The sequence below is a fragment of the Myotis myotis genome, unplaced genomic scaffold (genome assembly GCF_014108235.1).
Source record: "Myotis myotis isolate mMyoMyo1 unplaced genomic scaffold, mMyoMyo1.p scaffold_m19_p_1, whole genome shotgun sequence".
Lineage (NCBI taxonomy): Eukaryota > Metazoa > Chordata > Mammalia > Chiroptera > Vespertilionidae > Myotis > Myotis myotis.
Window position 1 is genome coordinate 107862107 of NW_023416313.1, and position 26802 is coordinate 107888908.

A 26802-nucleotide genomic window follows, 5' to 3' on the forward strand; every position below is an offset into this window, starting at 1 on the left:
CAAAGAGCCCATGATTTGTGGGCTATTCTCTAATTTTTAAATGGGGAATACTAAGTAACATTGTCTATTCACTCAACCGCTTAGGGGTTATCTTTTGCAAGAAACTTAATTCTGAAAATTTATCAGAATGTAAGTCTCTCAAAATTATATATTGTGGAGAGCAGCTACAGCATTTGGACAGGTTCAAGCCTCGGACTAATGAGAGGGCATGGTCCTCTCCTGGCAAAGCCACATGCAGGTCCCAGCTTGGAGGGCAAAACCGTTCTAGCACAAATATAGCCAAAGGCTATGGTTGTAAGCTTGACCTTATGTTCCGAACCTGTGGTCCCAGGTGGCTGAGTGATGTAGGCTGCGGGAGGTGCAACAAGTGCTGCCAAAACAAAGCTTAATAGAGTTCTCAGGTGCATGTAATTGAGTAGATTCAAAACCCGTGAGAACATTGTAAACATCTTTACCACGCCCTTGCTTTGCCTTATTGGATCTGACTATAAAATAAAGACTGGGCTTACAGGCTGTGGCACTGTCTCTCTATCCAAGAACAGTGTCCCACCTTGCCCCAACTGTATTCTCTTGTCTGTCTTCTTTAATCCTTCACTGCCCCTCCTCAGGTTCATCACTGGCTATGCTGGATGCTGTTAAATATGTTGATTCTGCTGATATCTTTCTATAGTCAATGTAGTCAAGGTTCTAAAATAATGACCCCTTATCTTAAGATTTTTTTAAGGCTCAAATTGTCTCATATGGTGTCTAAACCCAAGGGAAAATATGTGAGAAAATTTCTTATTTGAGAGACATATTTGAGATGTAAGCAAGGATCTCAATTTTTAAACTCTAATCAGAAGAAATATAGCCTTTGATAAAAATAAGAATAAAAATCTGACTCCTAAATCCATGTAAAAATATTGTCACCTTTGTCTTCTCTGTATCTTCTATAAGAATATTTAAGTCCTCAGTTTAAAATCTTTGAATGCCAGCACTGAGAAAGCTTCAATGCAAAGGGTAATCTGCGATATCTTATTGAGACAAATTAAGTTAAAGGTTAATTACAGATTCATTAAATTTTATTTTTACATTCAATTAGATCATAATAAGGTTACATTTGGACAATAATATTTCAGCACAAAACATATATTTTGTTCTCTAATGTATTATGATCAGTCAATTTATAAAATTTTTTATTTCAATAAGTTTTATATTTTTCTAAAAGTACTAACTAAAGATATCTCCCATTATATTACCAAGAGTACTTTTATAAAAATAAATTTCCCAGAGAGAAACCAAGATGGCAGCATAGGTAAACACCTGAAATTGCTGCCTTGCACAACCACTTCAAAAATACAACTAAAAGACAAAATGGACATCATCCAGAACCATAGGAAGGCTGGCTGAGTGGAAATTCCTCAACTAGAAGGAAAGAGAAAAGCGCACTGAGACTCAGAGGAGGTGTGGAAGTAAAGTGCAGAGGTACAGAGGCACACGCAAAAAGGGCTGGCAACTGAGGACATGATTTTCTTTTTCAATCAGGAGGGAGTCACAAGCTCCCTACTGCTCTAAACTCCAGTTCCAGGCGAGTCTCTGGGGACCTAGACTCATGCAGGGAGAAACTGGACTGTCTGGAATCGGGAGGAACTCAAGGGCGGCTTTCTCTCAGAGGTGCTTGCAGCGATTACTGTGGGAAACTGAAACCTGGGGCCTCTCAGGGCAGGGCTGAGGATCAGCCATAGCTGTTTGCTCTGTCCTGTTGATTCCCTCAGACCTCCCACCCCCCGCCCAAGCTGTGCGCAGAGGCTTTTGCATATGAATGGCCTGGCCCTTTGCAATCTAAAATTACCTAAAAAACTGCAGCTGGGTCAGACAGACCCAGAACATCCAAAAGAAGGCCCAAGGCCCCACAGCAGCTTGCATTGCTTCACAGCTGGGCCTCATCTGGGCACCTCCAAACTCCAAATAAAGAAGAGGAATCTGCAGATCTCTTCGTAGCTCCTGCTGGGTAGCCTCAGGCAGAGGCTAAATTAGCACCTCCTTAGAGATCCAAGAGCCAGTGTACCCAGTGGTCAGAGTGGGACCATCCAAATTACAACTCCTCAGATCCATAAGGAAAACACTCAGGGGGCAGACTCAGTAAGCACCAAAGCCCCACTGAATCAAGCCGTGCCCCATAAAGGTGTCTCCAGCACAGAAGTTCTCTCACTGCAGACACAGCTGATTCTCACAGCCAATTGGCCTGGAGGTCAATTCCTCCCAGTGATACCTACAACAATCAAGGCTTAACTGGAACAAGACTGTGCACAAAGCCCACAAAGGGGTGCACAAAGAGTGTCCACCTCAGGTAATTGGGGAGGCTGAGCCACTGGGCCCTATAGGACACCTAGCACAGAAAGCCACTCTATCAACATAGGAAAGCAGCCAAAATGCGGAGACAAAGAAACAGGTAACAAATGACAGAAATGGAGGAAAGAAAACTACTGGATATAGAGTTCAAAACCACGGTTATAAGGTTTTTCAAGAATTTTCTAGAAACCGCTGATAAATTTAGTGAGATCCTCAATAAACCTAGTGAGACCCTCGAGGATATGAAAAAGGACCAACTAGAAATTAAGCATACACTGACTGAAATAAAGAATTTTATACAGACTCCCAACAGCAGACTAGAGGATTGCAAGAATCAAGCCAATGATTTGAAATACGAAGAAGCAAAAAACACCCAACCGGAAAAGCAAAATGAAAAAAGAATCCAAAAATACGAAGATAGTGTAAGGAGCCTCTGGGACAACTTCAAGTGTACCAACATCCGAATTATGGGGGTGCCAGAAGAAGAGAGAGAGCAAGATATTGAAAACCTATTTGAAGAAATAGTGACAGAAAACTTCCCCTACCTGGTGAAAGAAATAGACTTACAAGTCCAGGAAGCACAGAGAACCCCAAAACAAAAGGAATCCAAAAGAGGACCACACCAAGACACATCTAATTAAAATGCCAAGAGCAAAAGTTAAAGAGAGAATCTTAAAAGCAGCAAGAGAAAGAAACTCAGTTACCTACAAGGGAATACCCATACGACTGTCAGCTGATTTCTCAACAGAAACTATGCAGACCAGAAGGGAGTGGCAAGAAATATTCGAAGTGATGAATAGCAAGAACCTACAACCAAGATTACTTTACCCAGCAGAGCTATCATTCAGAAGTGAAGGTCAGATAAAGAGCTTCACAGATAAGAAAAAGCTAAAGGAGTGCATCACCACCAAACCAGTATTATATGAAATGCTGAAAGGTATTCTTTAAGAAGAGGAAGAAGAAGAAAAATGCAAAGATAAAAATTATGAATAACAGATACATATCTATCAACAAGTGAATCTAAAAATCAAGTGAATAAATAATCTGATGAACAGAATAAACTGGTGAATATAATAGAATCAGGAGCATAGAAAGGGAGTGGACTGACAACTCTCAGGGGGAAAAGAGTGTTTGGGATGTGGGAAGAGACTGGAAAAAAATCGTACATTTATGGTTGAGGACAGTCGGGTGGGGGGATAAGGGCAGAGGGTGGGCTGGGAACCGGGTGGAGGGGAGTTATGGGGGAAAAAAGAAGGAAAACTGTAATAACCTGAACAATAAAGATTTAATTTAAAAAAATAAAAATAAATAAATAAATTTCCCGTTGTTTATGTGACACTTTTGCTTTCCTCTGTGCTTTGGCTGCCAGAGCGTTTAGCTTCAAATTCAAATTAAGTCAATGATTCACTTCTATTTCCCCCCAAACCTATCTATTGGCTCTTGTTGACAACCTCTGTTTCCAATCTTAATGTCATACTTTTAATTCTTTACTTTCTTACTCTTTTAGCACTCAGAAATAAGCTGCTTTCAAGTAGCTTACAGTCTAGCAGGAATCATGGTAACAAACATAATAATCATGGAGTGCACCAGGTGTTATGGGAAAAGATGAGGCAGGAGGATAGGGAAGAATATCGGATGTCCTTGACGTGGCTTTTGAAGGAACTTATGCGAATTACCAAGATGACTAAAGAGGAGAAAAAGTACTTATTCTCTCTCACAATTTAAAAAGGTATTTGTTTAATTTATAAATATTTATAGGGTGGGAAAATAAATATTTACATTTGCAAGGCACTGTATGATGGGGAGATACATTGTTTCTGTTCCCCCTGCCCCAGCATACAGTTCAGCAGGACAATGACAACCTATGAAGAGACCCCAGATACAATACTGCTCAATTTGAGGAACTTCATGTATGACTGGGGTAAATTATGGAGCCAGAGGGGCAAATATCCTTGAGGTCTTTATGCTGCTGGTTTTAGGGAATTATCTTTACCCCAGAGACAATGGGCCAAAGAGAGAGTAAGGACATCAATTAGCACGGTAATTCAATAATATGTACACAAAGTGATGGCGAGTTAAACTGAGCATTATATCGTAAAACACATTTCAAAATGCTGAAGATGGATATCCCAATCTCCAAACTTTCCAAATCATTGCTCACTAGTTTCTGCTTCCATTTGCCAGCCCACTAAAACAGTCTACTCTTTTAAAGTGCAACCTTTGCATTACTTAACAAAGAAAATAGAGTCTCTTAGAAAGACAAATTTCACGTCTGTTTGCTGTTCTTGCATTTAGGAATATATTAAAAGATACATTCTTATTTCCAATCCTAATGGAAGTGACATTTGCTCCCTCTTCACAGGTAATTCCCTTCTGAACACTCATAATTCTCATCTCTTTAAAAAAATTGCTTCCCTCTGATTTTTGTATCTCTAAACTTACCCTTTTCATTAACTCATTCCTCTTAAACTAGGCTCTAATACAACCCCCAATATTTTACTTTATCATATCTTTCTCACTCTCAAGATTCATGGCAGTGGACTTCATTAACAAACTCCTTTTCCTTGCCTCTCTTTTGTTCCAAATTGAAATTAGCTTTCTGGAGCCACAACTTGACTGAAACTTTCTTACCAAGTTCAATGAATATATTCATAAGTGTCTTTTGTATCTTTATTTTTAATTTCTTGGTATGATATAGTGCTTATATTTCACATTACTCTTTTAAGAAATAAATGAAGTACATGTTTTACTGAGTTTTAATAAGCTTTTGTCATATCTTGTGGCCCAAGTGCTTTGCAAGAACATTAGAAATTCAACTGACTGATCAAGAAACAAAATGCCTACAGGATTGCTGAAATAATCTTATATTTTCGCCAAAAGCCAGCTATTATATCATATATCATATATATTAACAGTTAGTTTAAGGATAACACATTATAGCTTTCATTTACTTTTTCTTCAATCAATGTTGATAAAATATTTAACAATCCTATATAATAAAAGGCTAATATGCAAATTGTCCCTTGGACCGGAAGTTCAACTGGGAGTTCAACCAGGAGTTTGAACAGGGGGGCTGGGACAGCTGGCCAATATCCTGTGGCCCCTCCCCCTGGCCAGCCCCTCCCAATTGGCACCAATTGGGGCAGGGAGGCCAGACTTCACCTGTGCATGAATTTGTGCACTGTACCTCTAGTAAATTATAACAACGTGACATACAACCTCTAAATGGTGCATAATGATTTCACCTTCCTAGCATTAACACTCTTGTGTAATTTCTTACCCTTGAATGTGGGTTGGAATTATCAACTTATAATAAATACTAGAGGCCTGGTGCATGACTTTTGTGCACTGGGGGTGGTGGGTTTCTCAACCTGGCCTGTGCCCTCTCCCAGTCCAGAACCCCTCAGAGGATGTCTAACTGCTGACTTAGAGGGCTCACAGTGAGCCTAAGCTGGCAGTAGGACATCCCCTGAGGGGTCCTTAGCACTGCTGCTGAGGCAAGAGAAGCTCTCGCCACTGCCACTGCGCTCACCAACCCTGAGCCCAGCTTCTGGCTGAGCAGCACTCCCCCTGTGGGAGTGACTGACCACCAAGGGGCAGCTCCTGCGTTGAGCATCTGCCCCCAGTGCGCATCATAGTGACTGGTGGTTCTGCTGTTTGGTCGATTTGCATATTAGGGTTTTATTATATAGGATAACAAGGCAGAGTTATGGGATGTCAAGTCAGAGATCAGATTATAAAGTCTTGAGCATGTGTTTTTTTTCTCTCTCCTGGGTTTCTTGCTTTGGAGGAAGTCTGCCACCATACCATGAGACAGTCCTATGAGGATGTCCATATGGCGAAGAGATGAGAGAGGCCTCTGACCAACAGGCAGCAATAAGTTGATATCCTTATTCTAACCCTTGTGAGGGAGTGAGCCTGCCCAAAAAACAAGGGAGTGGGCATAGAAATGTATCTTCTCCAAGTCAAATATTCAAATTAGTCTGCCTTACACCTTGCTCATCTGCAACCTTATGAGAGGCCTTGAGCTATAGGCATCCAGCTAAGCCATGCCCATTAACTGTGGGATAGTAAATGTTTATTGCTTTATGGTACAAAATTTGAGGGAAATTTGTTCTGCAGCAATAAATAATACACATACTTGACTTTATTTCAAAGAGGAATCTCTTTTCTAAGTAATGTATAACTGATCATCAATTTTTATATTATTAAAAATTTAAGACTATTCTCGATGGTATACTCTCCATTAGTTATAGTTAAAAAGCAAGGATTATTTATGGTTACTCAAGAAGTAATAACTTTTTTTTTTTTTAATATATTTTATTGATTTTTGACAGAGAGGAAGGGAGAGAGATAGAGAGTCAGAAACATCGATGAGAGAGAAACATCGATCAGCCGCCTCCTGCACATCCCCCACTGGGGATGTGCCCGCAACCCAGGTACATGCCCTTGACCGGAATCGAACCTGGGACCTTTCAGTCCGCAGGCCGACGCTCTATCCACTGAGCCAAACCGGTTTTGGCAAGAAGTAATAACTTTGATCAGGCTATTAGAAATCCAGGACAAATTGTTTTTCAATATGAATTTCCCAAAGAATCAATAAAACTGATAATTTTATTTGTAAAACCAGTGACTATAAATGCGCCTGGGCTTACAGATGAATAAGTGTCTCAACACAATATTTGCAAAGACAGAAGGTTTCAACTGCAGGCAGCAACTCCCTCATCTAGTCCCAATTGATTAGTCAATATCTAGGACAAATACATTTGCCTGATTTCAGTAAGGAGAATGACTATGTCCTGCTGAGAGGGACCCAAGTGACCTGATACCTGCGACTGCCAACCATCGGATGCAGCACAGATATGTCATAGGTAACAAAGTGGCAAATGTCTGAGAGTAAGGGAAAAATACACAACTGCCTTCTTCCTGAAACAGCCAAAAGAAAGCTAGCAGAGGTGAACTGAACATCCATTGACAGTAAAGAGGATAAGAAAAACAATTATTAAATTAAAAGTATATTAAAATTATATTGGGACTCAGCAGAAATATGCAGAAATTTTGAGAGCTTATAAATAAAGTAAATGCATATTTTCTCATTAAAGTAATTCAAAATATTGATCTTTGAATTATTTATTTAAACAGCAATTGAAAATATGCATATTTTAAGGTAAGTTGGAAGAAAAGAAGTACATGAAATATATTCATAGGAGAGAGTAAGTTAAATATACATGATCAACTAAAGGGAAAAATTAGAGCCAAGCCAACCCTACTTTTGTAATAAGATAGAAATCTCAAAATAAATAAAAATGGCTTAGCAATTGTGTAAGGATTAATTCCCTATCATAGTTTAGGCTGAAGTGAATGCATGACTATTCTCATGGCTTTCTAACTGCTTTTCCAGCTCATATTCTGTCTCTCAATGATTTTACCACTCCTATTAGATTTATCTTCCCAAATCAAAGTTCTCATCATGCTTATTGTCTGCACAAAACCTGTAATATCTCCCCTGACCACTAAGTCAGCTATGCTTCCATGATACTCCAATAAGTCTCCTGCAGAACAGAAGCAGGCAGACTCTGTGTCCAGCTTCCCAGACTGGTTTTATGGCTTCCATACTTATCAGCTATAAGATTGATTGGCATGGTAATTAAAATTCTCTGTACTTTGGTTTTCTTATTTAAAAAACACAATAGTGATTTTAATGAGTACAAGGTTTATTGCGAAAATTAAGAAAAATACTTCATGATATGTTAGGAATAGTGTCTTACTCCATGATAATAATGAGCTATTACTTTATTATTGCTGTTGTTGCTATTTGAGATTCAAAGTAATGGAAGATTGTCTACTATGTGATAGGTGGTTTTATATATGTTGTCTATTTGACTTGAACAACAAATTTCTAAAATAGGAATTAGTATTCCTTTTTTACAAATGAGGAGACTAAGATCCAGACATGTTCAATAATGTCTGTAAATTTGTACAGTGACTGAGTGCTACAGGCAACTTCCAGCCCAGGTTTCCTGGCTTCATGTGGAGGGTACTTTTTACTGCACACGAGCTTCCCTTCCAGGTGTCACCTAGTGCTCCACTCTGAGGAATACCAGCTTGTAGTGCTGGCTATGAGTTTGAATCCCTATTGCTTACAATTCATACAAACTCTCTAAGGCTCACTTTTCTCCACTGTAAAAGATGGGCAGTGATGCTAATTTTATAAAACTATTAAGAGGATTATTTCATTTAGTACAGTAGGTGGTGTATACCATGTGCATTATTTTATAAAAGATACATATTTATTATTAGTTTTATTAATTTACATTGATACAATTCCATGCTATCCTAACTTCTCACACTTTACACCCTGGTTTCCATGCCTTAATCTTCCCTGTGCTCATCTCTGTCTTTTGAAAATGTGCCCATCCTTCGTAGAGAAATGTTTTCCTTTGTTCCAAAGCATTGACTTATTCTTTAACTAGATGCAGATCCCTACTCCCTTGTCCAAGTTCTGTGGGACTTGATATACTAAACCATTGAGAATTTTCCTTATTAAGTGTGCATATCTTGTATATATTACATGACATCTCCAGGAAGAATCTGGAACGGTATCTGTAATTACACAGCAATATTTTTGCTGCAAAGTGTACAAATGTTCACACTCATTAGGATAAATAAAGACTATATAAACAGGCTCATATCGGTCCAGGTCATATTCTAACACATGTATAATAGTAGGCTAGCATGCACTGCCAAATAATTACATTAAAACATTTCAAGTTTTCTATTTTAAGATTGCACATAAATTATTATAGACTTGTATAACTGCCTTGGTTCCCCTCCCTGGATTTGTAGGTTCTTTCTCAAATTTCTGTGGATTCTATCTAGCACAATTGTGTATTTACTCATGTTATCCTCCATGACTGTGCACGGTCTCTAAGAGCAGAGGGTGTACTAGTATCTTCATCTTTGTATGCTCTTCGGGGACTGAGGATGTTCTGAACTCCCACTAGGTGTGTTAGGTATACTTTATAAACAAGAAAAAAATCACAACAATATTCTGAATTTGTAGTTGGTGCTAAAAGTACTATCTTCCAAATATGACAATACTTTTTTTCATGACCATTAATATACATTGAGTGATAATTCAAGTAATTTTTTTTAAAAAAAGCAGTCTAAATTGTACTGGTATTAAATTCCACAAGATGAGCTCATAAAGAATTTAACCTATTGATGGTCTGCTTGAATTAGGATCCCAGAAAAGGTAGGCAATGGTCCAAAATTTCAAATTCTAATCTAAATTTGGGAAATTAGGACAGAATGGGGGAACATTTTTAGCATCTTATTTTGCAATTTATAAGTAAGTTATATAACAGTAAATGATGGCATTTTTTTAAATAAATTGATTGATGCTGTGTGTTTATAAACATTTTTCTTCTTAGTGATGATATACTTTAGAAGAAGAAACAGTAATTCATGCCACCTCACCTATATGTTGTCCATACATGTGATAAAAGAAGCTGAAACAATATGCAGTGTTTGTGGGTCCATAAGGGTTTTTGGGAGCAATGCTGAAGACAGGGCTGAGAAGTCGAGCCTTTTCACCTTCCAATCTTGGTCGTGATGTCTCAATGTACATATAAAAACCTTTAAAAAGACAAAATAAAATGTTTAAACATATTGTTATTAGGTAACACGAAATTTGAAATTGTTGATAAGTGTTAGGATTTTTATACAAGTACAGACTGATAAAAGGATTGGCATCTCATTTATGAAATATGTAAATGTATGATATTATATAAAGAATAAAGGATTTACACACTTAAAAACACTTTAAAATGTATAAAAATTTAAGACAAAATTAGAATTTTACACTTAATTTCAAAACAATATCCTAGTCTGTCAACTATATGTGTCTGAATTCTGAGAGAAAATTAATGTCTACAAACCTTGGAAATACCTGAATTATTGATACTGTGCAAAAATTTTTAATATTTTATTCCACAATCTTTAAATCTATAGCTAAGTGTTCCTTTGCCTTTCATATTAATGGCATTTCTAACATCCTAATGTTGGGGTATGTTTGTTATTAACACATTTCATACCCTCATACCTTCTTTGGAGCCACTACGATCAGCGTTAGGTCCTGTATTTGGAGTATATTTTGTATTTCTTGTTGCAGTACTTTGCTTTGTCCAGTCAAAATTATCTGTATCATCTTGTGTGAACAAACAAATGTTACCATCTTCAAATCCACAATGAAATTCTCCTGTTAACAAATTTTAATTAAAGTGATTGTTATTAATTAAATTAATACAAACATTGCAATATTCTTATAGGAGAAATTTAAATCATTATACAGCAATAAAATAATGCAAAATTGCAGTAATGAAATCAGAGCCATAAGAGCCATAATTGTGTACAAGATTACAATTAGACATAAAATGATTTTATTTTAATGAAAAAGAAAAATAATATATGAATCAGTCTCTTGTTTAATAATTTAAACCAAAAACATTTTCTTCTGAAATATTCAGATAACTAAAAGGCTATAATTCACCCTTGATTTATAGCTAAAGAGTTTCCCCAACTTTGTTTTTCAGTATAGGAACAATTCAAGCTAAACTGTCAATTAGAAAATCATCTTTTAAATTTACCTGGAAGCATGTTAAAGCTGTATACATTGAGATTATAACACTGTGTCTGGAGATGCTTTCATGTATATCCATTTACACAAATGGAAGTTTACTTATGGGAAGCTAATGACAAATTCTTTTAAAAGGTAGTTATGTTTCATACTTTATATGAACATGGGTTTGCCAGATGCTTGAAATTCACTAGAAATGAAGTAATGGAAAGACTTGATGAAGGCCAGTGGAAGGACTGAGATATTTTGTATGCCTACTGCACGCTGACTTTAGACCCAAGTTCAGAGAGAGCTTTCTTCAACTGCCCTGAAATGAGGGTAGTAGTAACATTTCTAGGTATCACGAGGGTTACTTACTGAGGTGCACCCTGTTTGATATATAGGAGTAAATAAAGAAGATGATGTCCACTATACACAGAATTAAAATTATCCTTAATTTAGAAAAATTTAATGCAATTTATATTATTTCATTCAAACTCAACACAACTCTATGAAATCACAATAAAATAACACCATTTTTTGAAGCTCACAGAAAGGAAACCTTGGCCTATTTCAACGAGTAAAAAATAAAGTCAAAACAGTACAGATTCCTTGGAATTCATAGAGATATAACATCTAAAGAACAGGAGATTCCTGTTTGTTTTGTTCCCTCCTCTCTACTATGGGGTAGACTTATCAGATATTATTGGGAGTGGAACCCTAGCAGTTGGGATCATGCCCCTGAATTAATCTTTATGTTTCTTTATACTAACAATGAACTATATGAAAGGGATTTAAGAAAAATTAATATTATTAAAATATTCATAATACCCAAAGTGATCTATAGTTACAACGCAGTCCCTACAAAAATAGCAATAGCTTTTTTTTATATAGAAATACAAAAAATTTTTTCTACTGGTGAGCTTCATGTGAAACCACACATGAGATCCCAAGCTGCCAATACAATTATGAACATGAATAAAACTGGAGGCATTTTAAAATATAAAGTTACAGTAATCAAAAGAGTATGGTACTTGCACACTATTGGTGGGAAAGTAAATTGAAGCATCATGGAAAATAATATGGAGGCCCCCCTCCCCAAATTAAATATAGAATTAGCATATGATCCAATAATCTGTCGTATGAGTATACACTCAAAGGAAATTAAATCAGTACCTGAAAGAGATATGCATTCCATGTTCATTGCAATATTATTCATAGTAGCCAAGTTACAGAAACAGCTTAAGTGTCCATTGATAAATGAAAAGATAAAAAAATTGTGGCAGATATATTCCATGGGGTATTTTTAAGCCTAAAAAAAATAAGGCTATCCCACCATATAATAATAAAAGAGTAATATGCTAATTAGGCTGGATGTCCTTCCGGACGTCGTTGTGGATGAAGCTGAGGCAGAGGGAAGCCCAGGGCTTAGGTGCCTGCCAGCGGCTGGATGTCCCGAGTGCCAGAGGGAAGCCGTGCAGCAGGCCTCTAGTTTGCAATAAAATGGGTGAAACTGGAGGACAGTAGGTGAAAAAGCCCAACACAGAAAGAAAAAAAAAAGCATCATACCATTTACATGTAGAATCTAATAAAAGTCAAATACATAGAAGCAAAGAGTAGAATGAAGGTTGTCAGGGGTCAGAGGAGATGGAAATGGGAGAGATGTTGGACAAAGGGTAGTAACTTTCAGTTCTGCAGGATACGTTCTGGAGGTCTGCTGTACAACAGTGTGCGTGTAGCTAGCAGTGCTGCATCGTACACGTAAGATTTTGTGAAGAAGGTAGATATCATGTTAACTGTTCTTATCATAATAAAATGAGGACACAATTGACATTTACAAATAGAAGTAAAACTGAGGGCTTTCCCTTTGAATTTAAGAAATATTTTTTGTTTTTGTGTTCAGATTCAAGAATCACTGAATCTCTTTGTGTTTGATTAGATTGTATATTCTGATTAAGAAGATTCGCAGGGACTATAAGCATTTTGGAGATTCAAACTCAGCATTTCTGGATAAACAATATGCCGCATAAAATATTTACTAACACATATTTGTGCCGCGAATCTTACACTAAACAAGACATGACTACCTGATGCTACCAGTTGAAGATCTAATGTTGATGACAAAACTTAGTTATATTCATGGGTAGGTATCTTTTAGGTAAAATATGAAATTTTTTAGTTGCTATTTTGGAGTCATAATAAGGAAAATGTTTAAACTTAAATGTGTTTATTTTCTTAATTACAAATTATATACACAAACAAAATGTCCTAAAACAAAGGTAAAGATTGAAGATTTCAGCTTATAGATCTTCCGTCAAAACTTTCTTTTTGGGTATTATAAAAGATTATGGGTAATGATTTTTAATCAAATAATTTTAAGATATATTTTGTGTAATTTATTTAGCCCTGTTTAAAAATATGCTTGGCTTTAAAAACAAACAAAAAAAAATGGAGTATTTAAGTCTCTCATAGCAAGATTAAGCTACAACACAGCTTATGACAATTTAAGACTTGCCTATAACTTTATATCTGCCTAAACTTTCATAATTAGGGTTATTTTACATATGATCTAAGTTGTTTACAATAAATTTGAGGGAAACATAAAAAATAATAATTTATATTGAACAAAAATATACAAGTAATCTCAATAGTTCATTGCTTCTGTAGATATATATCTTTATAGTGAAAAACCTATTGTTACAGAGATTTTTTGAAAAGTTGGCAGGTAAAATGAAAAAAAAAAAAAACCCACACTATATAGAACCATTATAATTTTGTGATTATCCTGTTAATTTATATGAGGTAATTATAGGTGTATGCAAAAAGTCTATTCATAAAAATATTCATTGAAATAAGGAATATCTTCATAGATAATGAAAATTCACTCATCTATAAAATCTTATCAAAAGTCAATGTCAGCAAAATATTAAAATATTTCAAAAAATAGAAAAGTAATAAAGTCCATGATTTCTACAAAATGTGGAATTGAAGATTGACTTTGTTTTGAATTGTTCACTAGTTTTCTAATTACAACATGATTTTGGCAGGTTTTTAGGGACTACATGGACATAAATAAATATATTTAAAACTAGTGGCCCGGTGCACAAAATTCGTGCATGGGGGAGGGGGTGTTCCTCAGCCCGGCCTGCACCCTCTCCAACCTGGGACCCCTCAAAGGATGTCCTACTGCCGATTTACAGGGATCGGGCCTAAACCGGCAGTTGGACATCCCTCTTGCAATCTGGGACTGCTGGCTCTTAACCGCTCACTTGCCTGCCTGCTTGCCTGATTGCCCCTAACCACTCTGCCTGCCTGCTGCCAGACTGCTTGCCCAAAAATGCCCCTGCTGCCAGCCTGATCACCCCCAGCTTCCCCCCCTGCTGGCCTGCTCTCCCCACCTTCCCTCCTCACTGGCCTGCTTGCCCCCAACTGCCCCCCTGCTGGCCTGCTCACTCCAAACTTCCCCCACACTGTCCAGATCACTTCAAACTGACCCCCAGTGATGGCCTGCTTGCCCCCAACTGGCCCCCCTGCTGGTTTGCTTACCCCCAATGGCCCCGCCCCCCCACCAGCCTGATCACAACTGCCCTCCCCTCTTGGCCACTAACCGCCTCTACCTCGTCCCCGCCACCATGGCTTTGTCCAGAAGAACATACAGAAAGTCTCCTGGAAGGTTTCCCCTTCTAATTAGCATATTACCCTTTTATTAGTATAGACTAGAGGCCCGAGTGCATGAATTTGTGTACGGGTGGGGTCCCTCTGCCTGGCTGGTGATCGGGGCCATCTTGCCCAGTCCCAATCAGGGTCAACTGGGGCCACCAGCCAGGGGGAGAGACCATGGGAGGTTGGCCAGCCAGCTGGTGGGAGGGACCACAGGAGGTTGACCAGCCGCAGGAGGTTGGCTGTGGGAGTGCACTGACCAACAGGGGTCAGCTCCTGTGTTGAGTGTCTGCATCCTGGTGAAATAGTGACCAATCAACAAATATTTGGTTGACCAGTCATAACGGTCGCTTAGGCTTATATATATATAGATAGAGGCCTGGTGCACAGGTGGGGGCCAGCTGGTTTGCCCTAAAGGGTGTCCCGGATCAGGATGGGGTTCCCTTGGGGCATGGGGTGGCCTGGGTGAGGGGGCCTGTGGTGGTTTGCAGGCTGGCCACACTCCCATGGGTTGAGGGTCCCTGCTGGGGGGGCGTGGCAAGCCTGGGTGAGGGGCTGAGGGCTGTTTTCAAGCTGGGCACACCCCCTTCAGGGTGGGGGTCCCCGCTGGGGTGCCTGGCCAGCCTTGATGAGGGGCTGAGTGCTTTTTTCAGTCTGGCCAAGACCCCCAGTGGGGAACCTCACCCCATGAGGGTGTGGCCAGCCTGGGTGAGAGGCTGAGGGCTGTTTGCAGGCTGGCCACAACCCCTTCAGGGTGGGGGTCCCCGCTGGAGTGCCGGGCCAGCCTGGGTGAGAGGCTGAGGGCTGTTTGCCAGCTGGCCACAGCCCTGGGCAACCCAGGATCCCAGGCCCTCTTTGAGCGGAGGCCACATCGGCTGGAAGCAGGTATCTGGGGTTTACTTATCATCTATAATTGAAACTTTGTTGCCTTGAGCAGAGCCCACAGCTGGCAAAGGCAGGCGGGAAGCTTGGCTTCCTCCATGCCAGCTGCAACCCAAGCCTCCTGTTTGCTCAGCTCTGTGGCCACCGCCATCTTGGTTGTTTTTATTTGCATACTCTCTCCTGATTGGCTTGTGGGTGTGGCTTATGGGTGTGTCTTGTGAGTGTAGCAGAGGTACGGTCAATTTGCATGTTTCTCTTTTATTAGGTAAGATGTTCTCCATTACCTGGTATCCAAAATTTTACTTCCCTGAATCATTTTCAATATGGTGAAGAATGAAAACTCAGGAATGAGTGGCATGATGCCCAACAGTCCTCTAGTCCAATGGCCCTTTTCCCCCACCTACCCTCTCTTTTACTCTTTATTTTATTTTTCAGCTTTACTGAGGTACAATTGACAAATAAAAAATTGTATATATTTAAGGTGTATAACTTGATTTTGGATATGAATATACATTTTGAAATGATCACCACTATTAAGTGAATTAATATAGCCATCACTTCACATACCACAGTATCACAGTTATCATAATCTTTTTTTTTTCTTTTGTGGTGAGAATGCTTAAGATCTACCCTATTGGCAAACTGCAATGATACAATACAGTATTGTTAAATATAGTCACCATGCTGTACATTAACTCTGCAGAACTGACTCATTTTGCATAACTGAAAGTGCATACCCTTGATCAATATCTTCCTATTCCCCTTCCCTCTTCTTGGCAACAGCCATTCTGCTTCCTGAATCTGATTTTGAATATTTTAGACTCTACATATAAGTGATATCATGCAGTATTTGTCCTTCTCTGTCTGGTGTATTTCAATTAGCATAAGGAGCCAGGTTTATCCATGTAGTTTCAAATGACAGAATGACTTTATTTTTTAAGTTGAATAGTGTTCTCTTGTATGCATATACTGCATTCGCTTTATCCATCGATCTTTACATGGATATTTAGATAGTTTAATGTCTTGGCTATTTTGAATACTGCTGCAATACAGTTGGAATAATAGGTACCTCTTAAAGATTGAGATTTCATTTCCTTTGTATTTATAACAAGAAGTAGGATTATTGGATCATATGTTTGTTTGTTTTTTAATATCTGGAGGCATCTCCATACTGTTTTCTCTAATGGCTGTTAAAATTACATTGCTGCCAACTGTGCACAATGCTGAATTGAAGAGACTATCCTTTTTCCATTGTGTGTTCTTGGTACCCTCATCAGAAATCAGTTGACCATAAATTTATGGATTTATTTCTGGGATCTCTATTCTGTTCCATTGGTCTAAATACCAATTTTTATGCCAGTAGCATGCTCCTTGGATTACTATAGCTTTGCAATATATTTTAAAATCAGAATTATGATGCCTCCAACTTTGTTCTTGTTGCTCAAGATTGCATTGACAATTTAGGATCTCTTGTGGTTCCATATGTATGTTAGATTTGTATTACTATTTCTATAAAGAATGCCATTGATTTTTTTATAGGAATAGAATTGAATCCATAGATAATTTTGATTAATGTGAATATTTTAATAATATTAATTATCCCATTCTATGAACACAGGATGTCTTTCCATTTAGTTGTGTGTTTTGTTTCCTTCAACAAGTTTTTGATTTCTTTGGCTAAGTTTATTACTAAGTATTTTATTCTTTTTTGTTGTTATTGTGAATGAGATTTTCTTAATTTCATTTTCAGATAGCTCATTATTAGTGTATAGAAAGCCATTGTTTATTGTATGTTGATTTTGTATTATACCATTTTACTAAATTTGTTCATCAGTAGTAACTTTGGACTAATATCATAGGTAATGAAAGTAAAACCTCTTTTTAGTTTTAAGTGGTTTCTGAGAGATAGGCAGGTTTTCAATTATACTACCTATAATAATCTATAATAATAAAAGCATAATATGCTAATTAGACCAGACAGCTAAACGACCTTCCAGACGTCCTTCTGGACGACTTTTCAGACGAAGCCAAGGCTGCGAGGGCCGAGCCCCTTGCATGAATTTTGTGCATCAGGCCTCTAGTATAAATATATTTTTACATACATGTTTATATTACAAATATATTTATATATACACTTATATTATTATGCACATATGTTTCATATGCATACATATTATCTTGTACTCATAATCTAATGTACAGCAAAAATGTTTAAAAGATAATCTCCTCAAATTTTTAAATTTCAACAATTTTACAGACTGCAGAACCTAAATCAAACCAAATACACTTTTCAAAAAATTAAAAACCTCTTTACAATAGAAAATTGCAACTCCATACTTGAGAGACCCAAGAACTCATTTCACTTTGATTTCATATACTTTTTGGTTGCCACAGTCTAGCCACAGGCTAAAGTTCAGGTTTGGTCTGAAGGCACCCTTCCTGACGAAATGAGCAGTGTGTTAGAAGGGCCAGGGAGCACTGCTGGTGTGTATTGGAACCTGTAGAACATGGTTCTCTTGACCATTAATCATCTTTCCTGTCAGTTAACATTTTCAATCAAAAAATTATAAGAAATAGAAGGCCCTTGTCTTTTAAATTTGACAAATGCATTTTTTTTAGGTCTAATAAGGAACCAGACTGTGACAAATTGTTATGAAATTATATATTTTGGTAATGGGTATTTTGGATAAATTCACTTAAGTATTATGTAAGTTGATAAAATACAAAAGAACATTTAGGATTAGTATGATTTGTTGCCAATATATAAAGCCTTATATCACATTTATTATCATTTAAACATAACACTTATTAATTATTGTCCTATAATTAATTTTTACTATTAAGAAGATGTTTCAGCCATACTATAATTTATAATTTAGCCAACATATATTCTAAATATTTTAAAATTTTATTATCAAGACAATAATCAGTTTTGAAAGAAATATTGCTAAATGATACTATAAGAATTCATTAAAAATAATTATTAAGAACATATAAGATTTAGCAGCATTTTCTTCATTTTCAGAAACAGAAGTACTTTATATTTTTAACTTTATTTTTCTCATTTAGATGTTTTCCTGAACTATTTAATTTTCACTTTCTCTTCAACTTCATTAACAATATAATTACTGGAAGGTGTGTTTTAATTAAATGTGGAGGATAAACAATAAGTATATTTTAACTAACTAAAATATTATAGTAAAATTAAAGTAACAGAAAACAAGCTTGCTAGGAGCTTGGTGCAAGGATATTTAACTACAAAGGGGCAGAAGGAAATTTTAGGGGTGATGAAACTTTGTGGTGCTGGTTACATGACTATGCATTGGTCAACTGTTCTTAAATGTCTTTAATAGGGTGGCTTTTACCATATGTAAATCAGACCTTGAAAATAAATGACAAAAATTAAAAATATTAGAGCACTTACAAATAAGATCTTAGGCAAAAGTAATGTAACTCAGGGAAATGAAAATTAACTTTCCATAGCAAAAATCTAAAACAAAACATTACCTTCTTTTGCATGTTGGCCTATTTACTTCTCTTATTGAATAATGTCTGGCTTGATTATGAACCTGAATCTATAAATGGCTTTGTTTGATAAAACATTTTTATTATATGTATTTAGGACCTGAAGGCAATACCAAGGTTAAATAAATCAATTAATAAGAAAAAAATGTAACTTGTCAACAACATAAAAATAATTATTCTTGATAACTTACAGGAATCATTGTGTAATGCTTAGTAAAAAGCTTTATTTTAAACAACTCTCAGCTTCCATCATGTTGACTATTCATTAAAAACCAAAAGGTACACAGCTAATGGAAAGCTTTGCTATAGAAGGTTATGCTGGAAATAGTTTTAAAAATAGAAAATCCAATCTTTGACTACATGTAAAATGCTTGCTGAGGAAAATATATTGGTAACTATGACCTAACAGTTCTGAGCTTCTTAAAGAAGCATTCACAAACAGGTGTGTGTGTGTGTGTGTGTGCGTGTGCGTGTGTATGTGCATACATATACAGGGTGGGGCAAAAGTAGGTTTACAGTTGTTTGTATGGAAAATAATACAATAATTTATTAATAATAATACAAGAATAAACTGTTTCCCATAGTCACGACTATAAACCTACTTTTGCCCCACTCTGTACTTTTTACACACATACTAAAATGTATGTACATATTTTTCTCTATAAGAATTCTGTTTTAAAATTAATTTTATTATTAAAAACTTAATATTTTTGTAACTACTTTGAATGGAAACTCATGTCTACTGCTCACACAAGAGTAAATTGATGTCATAAAGTTACTAACTAGGAAATTAGTATATATTTCTTAGTGAAATGACAGTCAAAATATTTTCTACCACTAGGATAAAATTAGTAAAAATTTGATGAGAAAAAAAAAAGAAGAAGAAGCTTTCAAATTCTAAATTGTCTCTCATTAAGACACACTTCTGGCTTTTGTAACTTTTGAGCAGCATACTCCAGACATACTGAGCTTTTACTCAGTTATTATCTGCATATGACTTTCTTTTCAATGACAGGTATGCCTTTCTTAAGCAACCTCTATTCAACTCTCAGGCTCCAGCTCAAATATCATCTCTTCTGTAAAATTTTCTCCTTTGCCAAGTGATTAATAATACTTGTATTGAGATAGTCTGTGAGCAAACACTCCATCTACTAGTTATTTACATATATCTATTGCTTAGTAGGTAGAAGCTGTTTAAAAATTTTTACTTGAGTTGAAATACTTGTAAAATTTATCCTGTATCTAGTTTTAATTTTCCCATGACAACTCTTTTTAAACATTTCTACTTAGTGTGCAGTCGGAGAACTTACTTTGAAAGGAATTATAATCAATACAGTAATTAACTGCCATGGGGAGAAGCCAGAGAGACTCTTATTTATACAACTAGAGGCCCGGTGCACAAAAATTTGTGCACTCGGGGGGAGGGGGGGTCCCTCAGCCCAGCCTGTGCCCTCTCACAGTCTGGGACCCCTCGGGAGATAACGACCTGCTGGCTTAGGCCTGCTCCCGGGTGGCAGAGGGCAGGCCCAATCCCTAGGTGCAGCCCCTGGTCGGGCTCAGAGCAGGGTCGATTGGGGAGTTGGGGCGCAGCCCCCTGTCACACTCAAGGCAGGGTCGATGGGGAGGTTGCGGGGCCACCCCCTATCACGCACAGAGCAGGGCCAATCAGGGGGTTGGGGCACCGCCACTCTCACACTCAGGGCAGGGCCAATGGGGAGGTTATGGCTCTACCCCATCACACACAGAGCAGGGCCCTTGGGGGGGCGGGGGGTTTGGGGAGCTCCCCCTTGTCAGGCACAGAGCAGGGCTGCTCAGGGGGTTGGGGCCCCACCCCCTGTCACACACAGAGCCGCAGGGCGATCAGGGGGTTTGGGTGCTGCCCCCTGTCACGCTGATCCCGGTGCCGGGAGGCATATCACCCTTTTACTATATAGGGTAGAAGCCTGGTGCATGGGTGGGACTGGCTGTTTTGCCCTGAAGGGTGTCCTGGATCAGGGTGGGGGTCCCCACTGGGGTGCCTGGCCAGCGTGGATGAGGGGCTGAGGGCTGTTTTCAGGCTGGGAGTGACTGAAGTTCCCAACCGCTCCTTTTTTTCTTTTTTATTCTGGGCCAGCTTTACCTTGAGGCTTGGCTCCAGCTCTTAGGCCTCCGCTGCTGAAAGTAGGTTTCTGGCCTTTGCTTACAATGTTGCGAATCTGCTGGCTGAAGTCCGGCGGTATTTGTTACAATGTTTCTTAAACTGCCCGCTCAGAGGCCTGCAGTGGCAGGCGGGGAACGTTGGTTTCCTCCAACGATCCTCCGTCACTGAGGCAAGCAAGCCTCATGTTAGTTTCAAGCTGTCTGGCTGCCGGCCGCCATCTTGGCTGACAGTCAATTTGCATGTCTTGCTGATTAGCCAATGAAAAGGGTAGCGGTCGTATGCCAATTACCATGTTTCTCTTTTATTAGTGTAGATTAAATCATCCTGAAACTGTCATTCATTTGTTCTCTTAACAAATGATCATTTGGACAAATATCAGGTGCTATGATAGACACATAGATAGTGAGATATAAGGAGAAATTAGAAAACAGATGTCGTTTTTAAATATTTTGTAATTTACTGGAGGATTAGCTCATCACACAGATGAAGATAAATTATTATGGGAAATCAAAAAAGAGGAAATGCTTAGTGAAGCAAGATGCATTTGTACTAAACTATATAATAAAAGTGAACATCAAAGGGTTGATAATAGTACTCACATCAAGGGGCCATTTGTGATGATTAAATAAACTTTTATATATGAAAGAAATATTTAAACAATAGAAATCTATATAATATTCAATATTAAAATTTGAATATGGAAAAATGGAGTCAGAGAGAATCTTTAGTGGAAAATATAGCAAGAACAGAGATTCCATAGTTTTGTCTTTGTTATATAGGAAGTGAAAGACCATTGCAGAAAAGGAACTACAGTAAAATGAGAATAAAGACTTGGACATTTTCTTCCGTAAGTATAGGAAATGGAGAATTTTGGATGGATGGGAGTAAGAGTGCAAAAGGGCTCTTCATTCTTTTATTAGCCAAGAACAATATATTCTAACACACAAAATCAATTCTTAATTTTAATGTGAAATATTATTAAAACAATGGTGACCAGATTATCTCTTTTCCATATAAGATTGGTATACAGAGTAGTGATCCATTAAAAATCTTTATTTTTTACCCCCAATCCTCACCAAAGGATATGTTTTTTATTGAATTTGGAGAGAAGAGGAAGGGGTAGAGAGAAAGAGAAAAACATTGATTTGAGAGAGAAACATTGATCAGTTGCCTCCAGTCAGCACCCTGACTAGGGATCAAACCTGCAACTTAGGTATGTGCTCTGACTGGGAATTGAACCCACAGTGTTTTGGTGTATAGAATGGGATGATGCTCTAACCAACTGAGCCAATCAGTCAGGGCTCCATGAAAAATCTTGTTTAAACCATTCAAATACCAATTTTCTAAGTAACAATAGTCTTTATGAGTGGAATGTAAAAATAAAAAATGAGAATTAAAGAAAAATAATAGCAATAAAAATGATATGTAATGCCACAATAGAAAAAAAAAATTCTACAGTTACACAAATAACAAATATTAAGCAAGTTGGGGTAAATGACTCCATATTTAGAAAAAAATTATTAAAATCAATATTAATATTAAATAATTTGTCTTTATACCCATATCCTTTGAAACTTAAAATTTACACTTAAAGCTGGTTTTATCGATTCTTAGCCAGGATATTTTAAACCTAATAAGAACAGTTGCTAAATAGTATTCGTATGTCTATGCATTTTCTATTTTTCCTAAGTATAAAATACAATGTAATTCTTAAAGTAAAAATATACTTACTCAAATGAGGATTAACAGGAGCTACAAAAAAGCAAAAAATAATGTTAGAATGGTTTGAATGTCTTTTAGCAATAAAAGTCTAATCAGTGTCTCATAGTTCTTTACCACAGCTTAATGATCTTCCCCACTGTGACCATGGAGAATTATATTTGCAATCCATTTTGTTCAAGGGGATTGACTAGATCCTACTTTGGAGCTCAGCAATAACAGCCTGAAAGTACCCAAAGATCAGTGTTTAATAGCATGTGGAATTTGTCATCTTCCAAAAAATGGAGTTGCTGACCTTTTATATCTTAACCAGTTCTAAGCAAAATGCAGAAATAGAAACTGAGGCTGACAATAGGACAATATATAATCTAGATGTTTTAATAATGAAAGCAATTATCCAACAGAGAGTATACCTTAGGTTTTTTTGGCTGCTATTTACTTCTGGTGAAAATAAAATGGTATATATGAAAGTAAAGCAATCTTCATATCACATTATGTATGTGTCCTAAAACAAATCGCCACTTCAGTGGTGCTTTGTTTAATTACATTCACACACAGGTGTGCACACACAAATAGTTTTCAAATCTTAAGGAACACATTTGAATTTTTGTGCACCAGAAGAAATATTTATCTCAAAAAGGCTAATTGTGTTTGCAAAAAAGTAACAATTGATTTTTTAAAAGACTGTACTTTTATTGCTTTTTTAAACAGAGGAAGGGAGAAGGAGAGAGAGAAACATCAATCAGCTGCCTTCTGCACACTCTCTACCCTGGATGGAGCCCACAGTCTAAGCCTGTGCCCTGACAGGTCATTGAACCTGCAATCTTTTGATGCACTCAATCAACTGAGCCACACCTACCAAAGCACCAGTTGCTTTCTAGTTGAAGAGTATTAAACACTTTAAATTTTACTAAAACAACAACAAAAATATATCTACCCTAAAAGACAAATGGTATCTGTAGATATTGAGTAATTATTTATCACTTGGAAAGAAAGTTCCATTCTGTATGAAGGAAAGCATTATTGTAGTCTCCCAAGATTACAATGGTCAACTATTATAACCTGCAAAAGTTTATGTACTCTACTGTTAATTCCTATGTTAGATATTAACCACTTATGTTAAACTTGGGACTCTACTAGTGAAGTATGAAAGTCAATAAATGTATAACATGCACAAAACATGTTCATATGTAATGTTACATTAGTACATTGAGATCAATTTTAACAAAGTGAGTTAGTTTCCTTATCAATTACTTACTTTTGCTATTTCCACATAGAGAAGAAAGACCATTCCAATTACTTTAGTTGTTTTTATTATTCTGTATTCCCCATTAAAAATGATGAAATAATTCCCCATTAAAAATGATGAAAGAAGAAACTATACATTCAGTAGTTCCATTGAAATGGAGAAAAAATGATTGTTTTTCTTTCAAAATATCAATGTATTTTAATTGAAAGTTAACTTATAAAAATCAAAATTATTTCATAATTAAAATAATATTGTCTATGTATTATCTTTCAAAGGAGTAAACATCTGAATTATAATTTAATTCTAAGAAATAATTCACAACTACAGTTCAATTTCAATTATAGTTCACTTTCAATATTATTTTGTACTAGTTTTAGGTGTAGAGCATAGTGGTTACACAATCATATACTTTAAAAAGTGTTCCTCCCAATATTTCCAGCACTCACCTGGCACCATACATAGTTATTGCAATATTATTGACTATATTCCGATCTCTGTGTCTAAGTGACCAGACTGAATTTTAATTGTCCTCTCATATGACATATGACGTTTTTAGTCACAAAGCTCAGTAAAAATAACACAATTATCCTTGTGAAAATTTGCCATTATAAGTTCTGAATAATGAAATGAGTTCATTTTCTTATTTCAATGAAACTTGATGTCTAATTTCATATAAATACAGGTATACAGTTAAAGTATATTTTATTCCAACCTATATTAAATTAGTAATTTTAATGAAATGTTTACAATTTTAATATGTATACTTAAGAATGTAAAGATAATTAAAGAAAATTACAACTAAGCATAATATTTATTTTCAAGATTTATTTATTTATTTTATTTTATTTTTGTTACTCCTCACCTGAAGATATTTTTCCATTGATTTTTAAAAGAGAGTGGAAGGGAGGGGGAGAGACACACAGAGAGAAACATTGATGTGAAAGACACATTGATTGGTTGCCTCCTTGCACCCATCTGACAGGGGTCAGGGGTTGAGCCTGCAATCAAGGTACAAGTCCTTTACTGAATTGAACCTGGGACTCTTCATTCTTCATGCTGATGTCTCTCCAATGAGCCAAACTGGAGCTCCAGATTTTTTATTTTAGTTTGTTGCCTCATATCCTATATAATAAAAGCCTAATATGCTAAGCATCTTATCATTCGTTTTACCATTTAATCAGTCACTATGACGTGCCCTGATCACCAGGCGGCAGATGCTCTGACTGATAGGTTAGCTTGCTGCTGGGGTCTGACCAATCAGTACTGGGCGAGATGGGCCAGACACACCCTGGAGCCCTCCCGTGGTCTCTCCCTGGCCCTGATCAAAATTATTTCATAATCAAAATAATATAATAATATCTATGTATTATCTTTCAAAGGAGTAAACATCTCTGAATTATGATTTAATTCTAAGAAATAATTCACAACTGGTTCTACTGAGTTTATAGTTTCATAATTGTTTAACTTTATAAGACACTAAAACTTCCTGAATCTGATATCTTCAACTTTTAAAGAATAAAATTAATGCATAGTTTCTAATACCCCCCCATATTAAACAGTCCAAGTTTTATAACTTGGGGGTAAGGAAAATAAACATTAGATAAGAGGAGATATTGTATTATGTACCCACCACCCAAAGTGAAACCATCTTCTGTCACCATATACTTGGCAACTTTACCCTTTACTACTCCCCACCCCCTTGGGGTGGTGGGCACACAATGCAATATACAGATCATGTGTCATTGAAATGCAAACTTAAAACCTATATGATCTCATTAACCAATACCACCCTAATAAATTTAATTAAAACTAAAATAAAAGAGAAGAGGAGATAATATTTCATATTTTAAAAAACATATAAAACTAAAACTTTAGAAAAATATATTGGGATGCTATCTAGTGTCTGCCCAATGAAATAATGGTAGTGATTAAAAAATATCAATTGTATTCTGCATAATATATAAATATCACTAACATTAAAGGTACTAGAGGCCTGGTGCCTGAAATTTGTGCACTGGGGGGTAGGGGTCCCTCAGCCCAGCCTGCACCCTCTCACAGTCCCAGAGCCCTCAGGAGATGTCCTACTGATGGCTTAGGCCCACTCCCCATGGAGCAGTCAGGCCATGGAGGCTCGGAGCAGGTGCCCTGTGTGTGTGTGTGTGTGTGTGTGTGTGTGTGTGTGTGTGTGTGTGTATGTGTGTGTGTGCTGTGGAGGCTCGGAGCAGGCACCCCTCTGTGTTGATCTCTCAGGCTCCAGCTGCACATGCATATTATTCTCTCAGACTGGGGCCACATCCGGCCCCTCCTCCTGAGCTGCTTGTGACCATTAGGGAGTCCCGACCTCTTTTGCATATTATTCCTTTATATATATATAGATATTTTCTTTCTTTCTTTCTTTCTTTCTTTCTTTCTTTCTTTCTTTCTTTCTTTCTTTCTTTCTTTCTTCCTTTCTTTCTTCTTTTTTTTTTTTTATTAATCCTCATCTGAGGATATTTTTCCATTGATTTTTAGCGAGAGTGGAAGAGAGAGAGGGAAAGTAAGAGAGAGACATCGATGTGAGAGAAACATACCAATCGGTTGCCTCCTGCACAAGCCCTGACCAGGGCCTGGGCCGGGGAGGAGCCTGCAACCAAGGTACGTGCCCCTGACCGGAATCAAACCTAGGACCCTTCGGTCCAT

General features: G+C 37.1%; 1 protein-coding gene across 1 annotated transcript in view; it reads right to left on the reverse strand.

Annotated features, from left to right (window-relative positions):
- MDGA2 (MAM domain containing glycosylphosphatidylinositol anchor 2) overlaps positions 1-26802 on the reverse strand; it is a 954748-nt gene that overhangs the window by 40864 nt on the left and 887082 nt on the right. Inside the window, exons 12-14 of the mRNA XM_036347018.1 lie at positions 22887-22907; positions 10436-10591; positions 9811-9969 (exon numbers count right to left, since the gene is read on the reverse strand). Of these exons, the coding sequence (XP_036202911.1) occupies positions 9811-9969; positions 10436-10591; positions 22887-22907 (336 nt within the window). The remainder of the gene's footprint in view (positions 1-9810; positions 9970-10435; positions 10592-22886; positions 22908-26802) is intronic.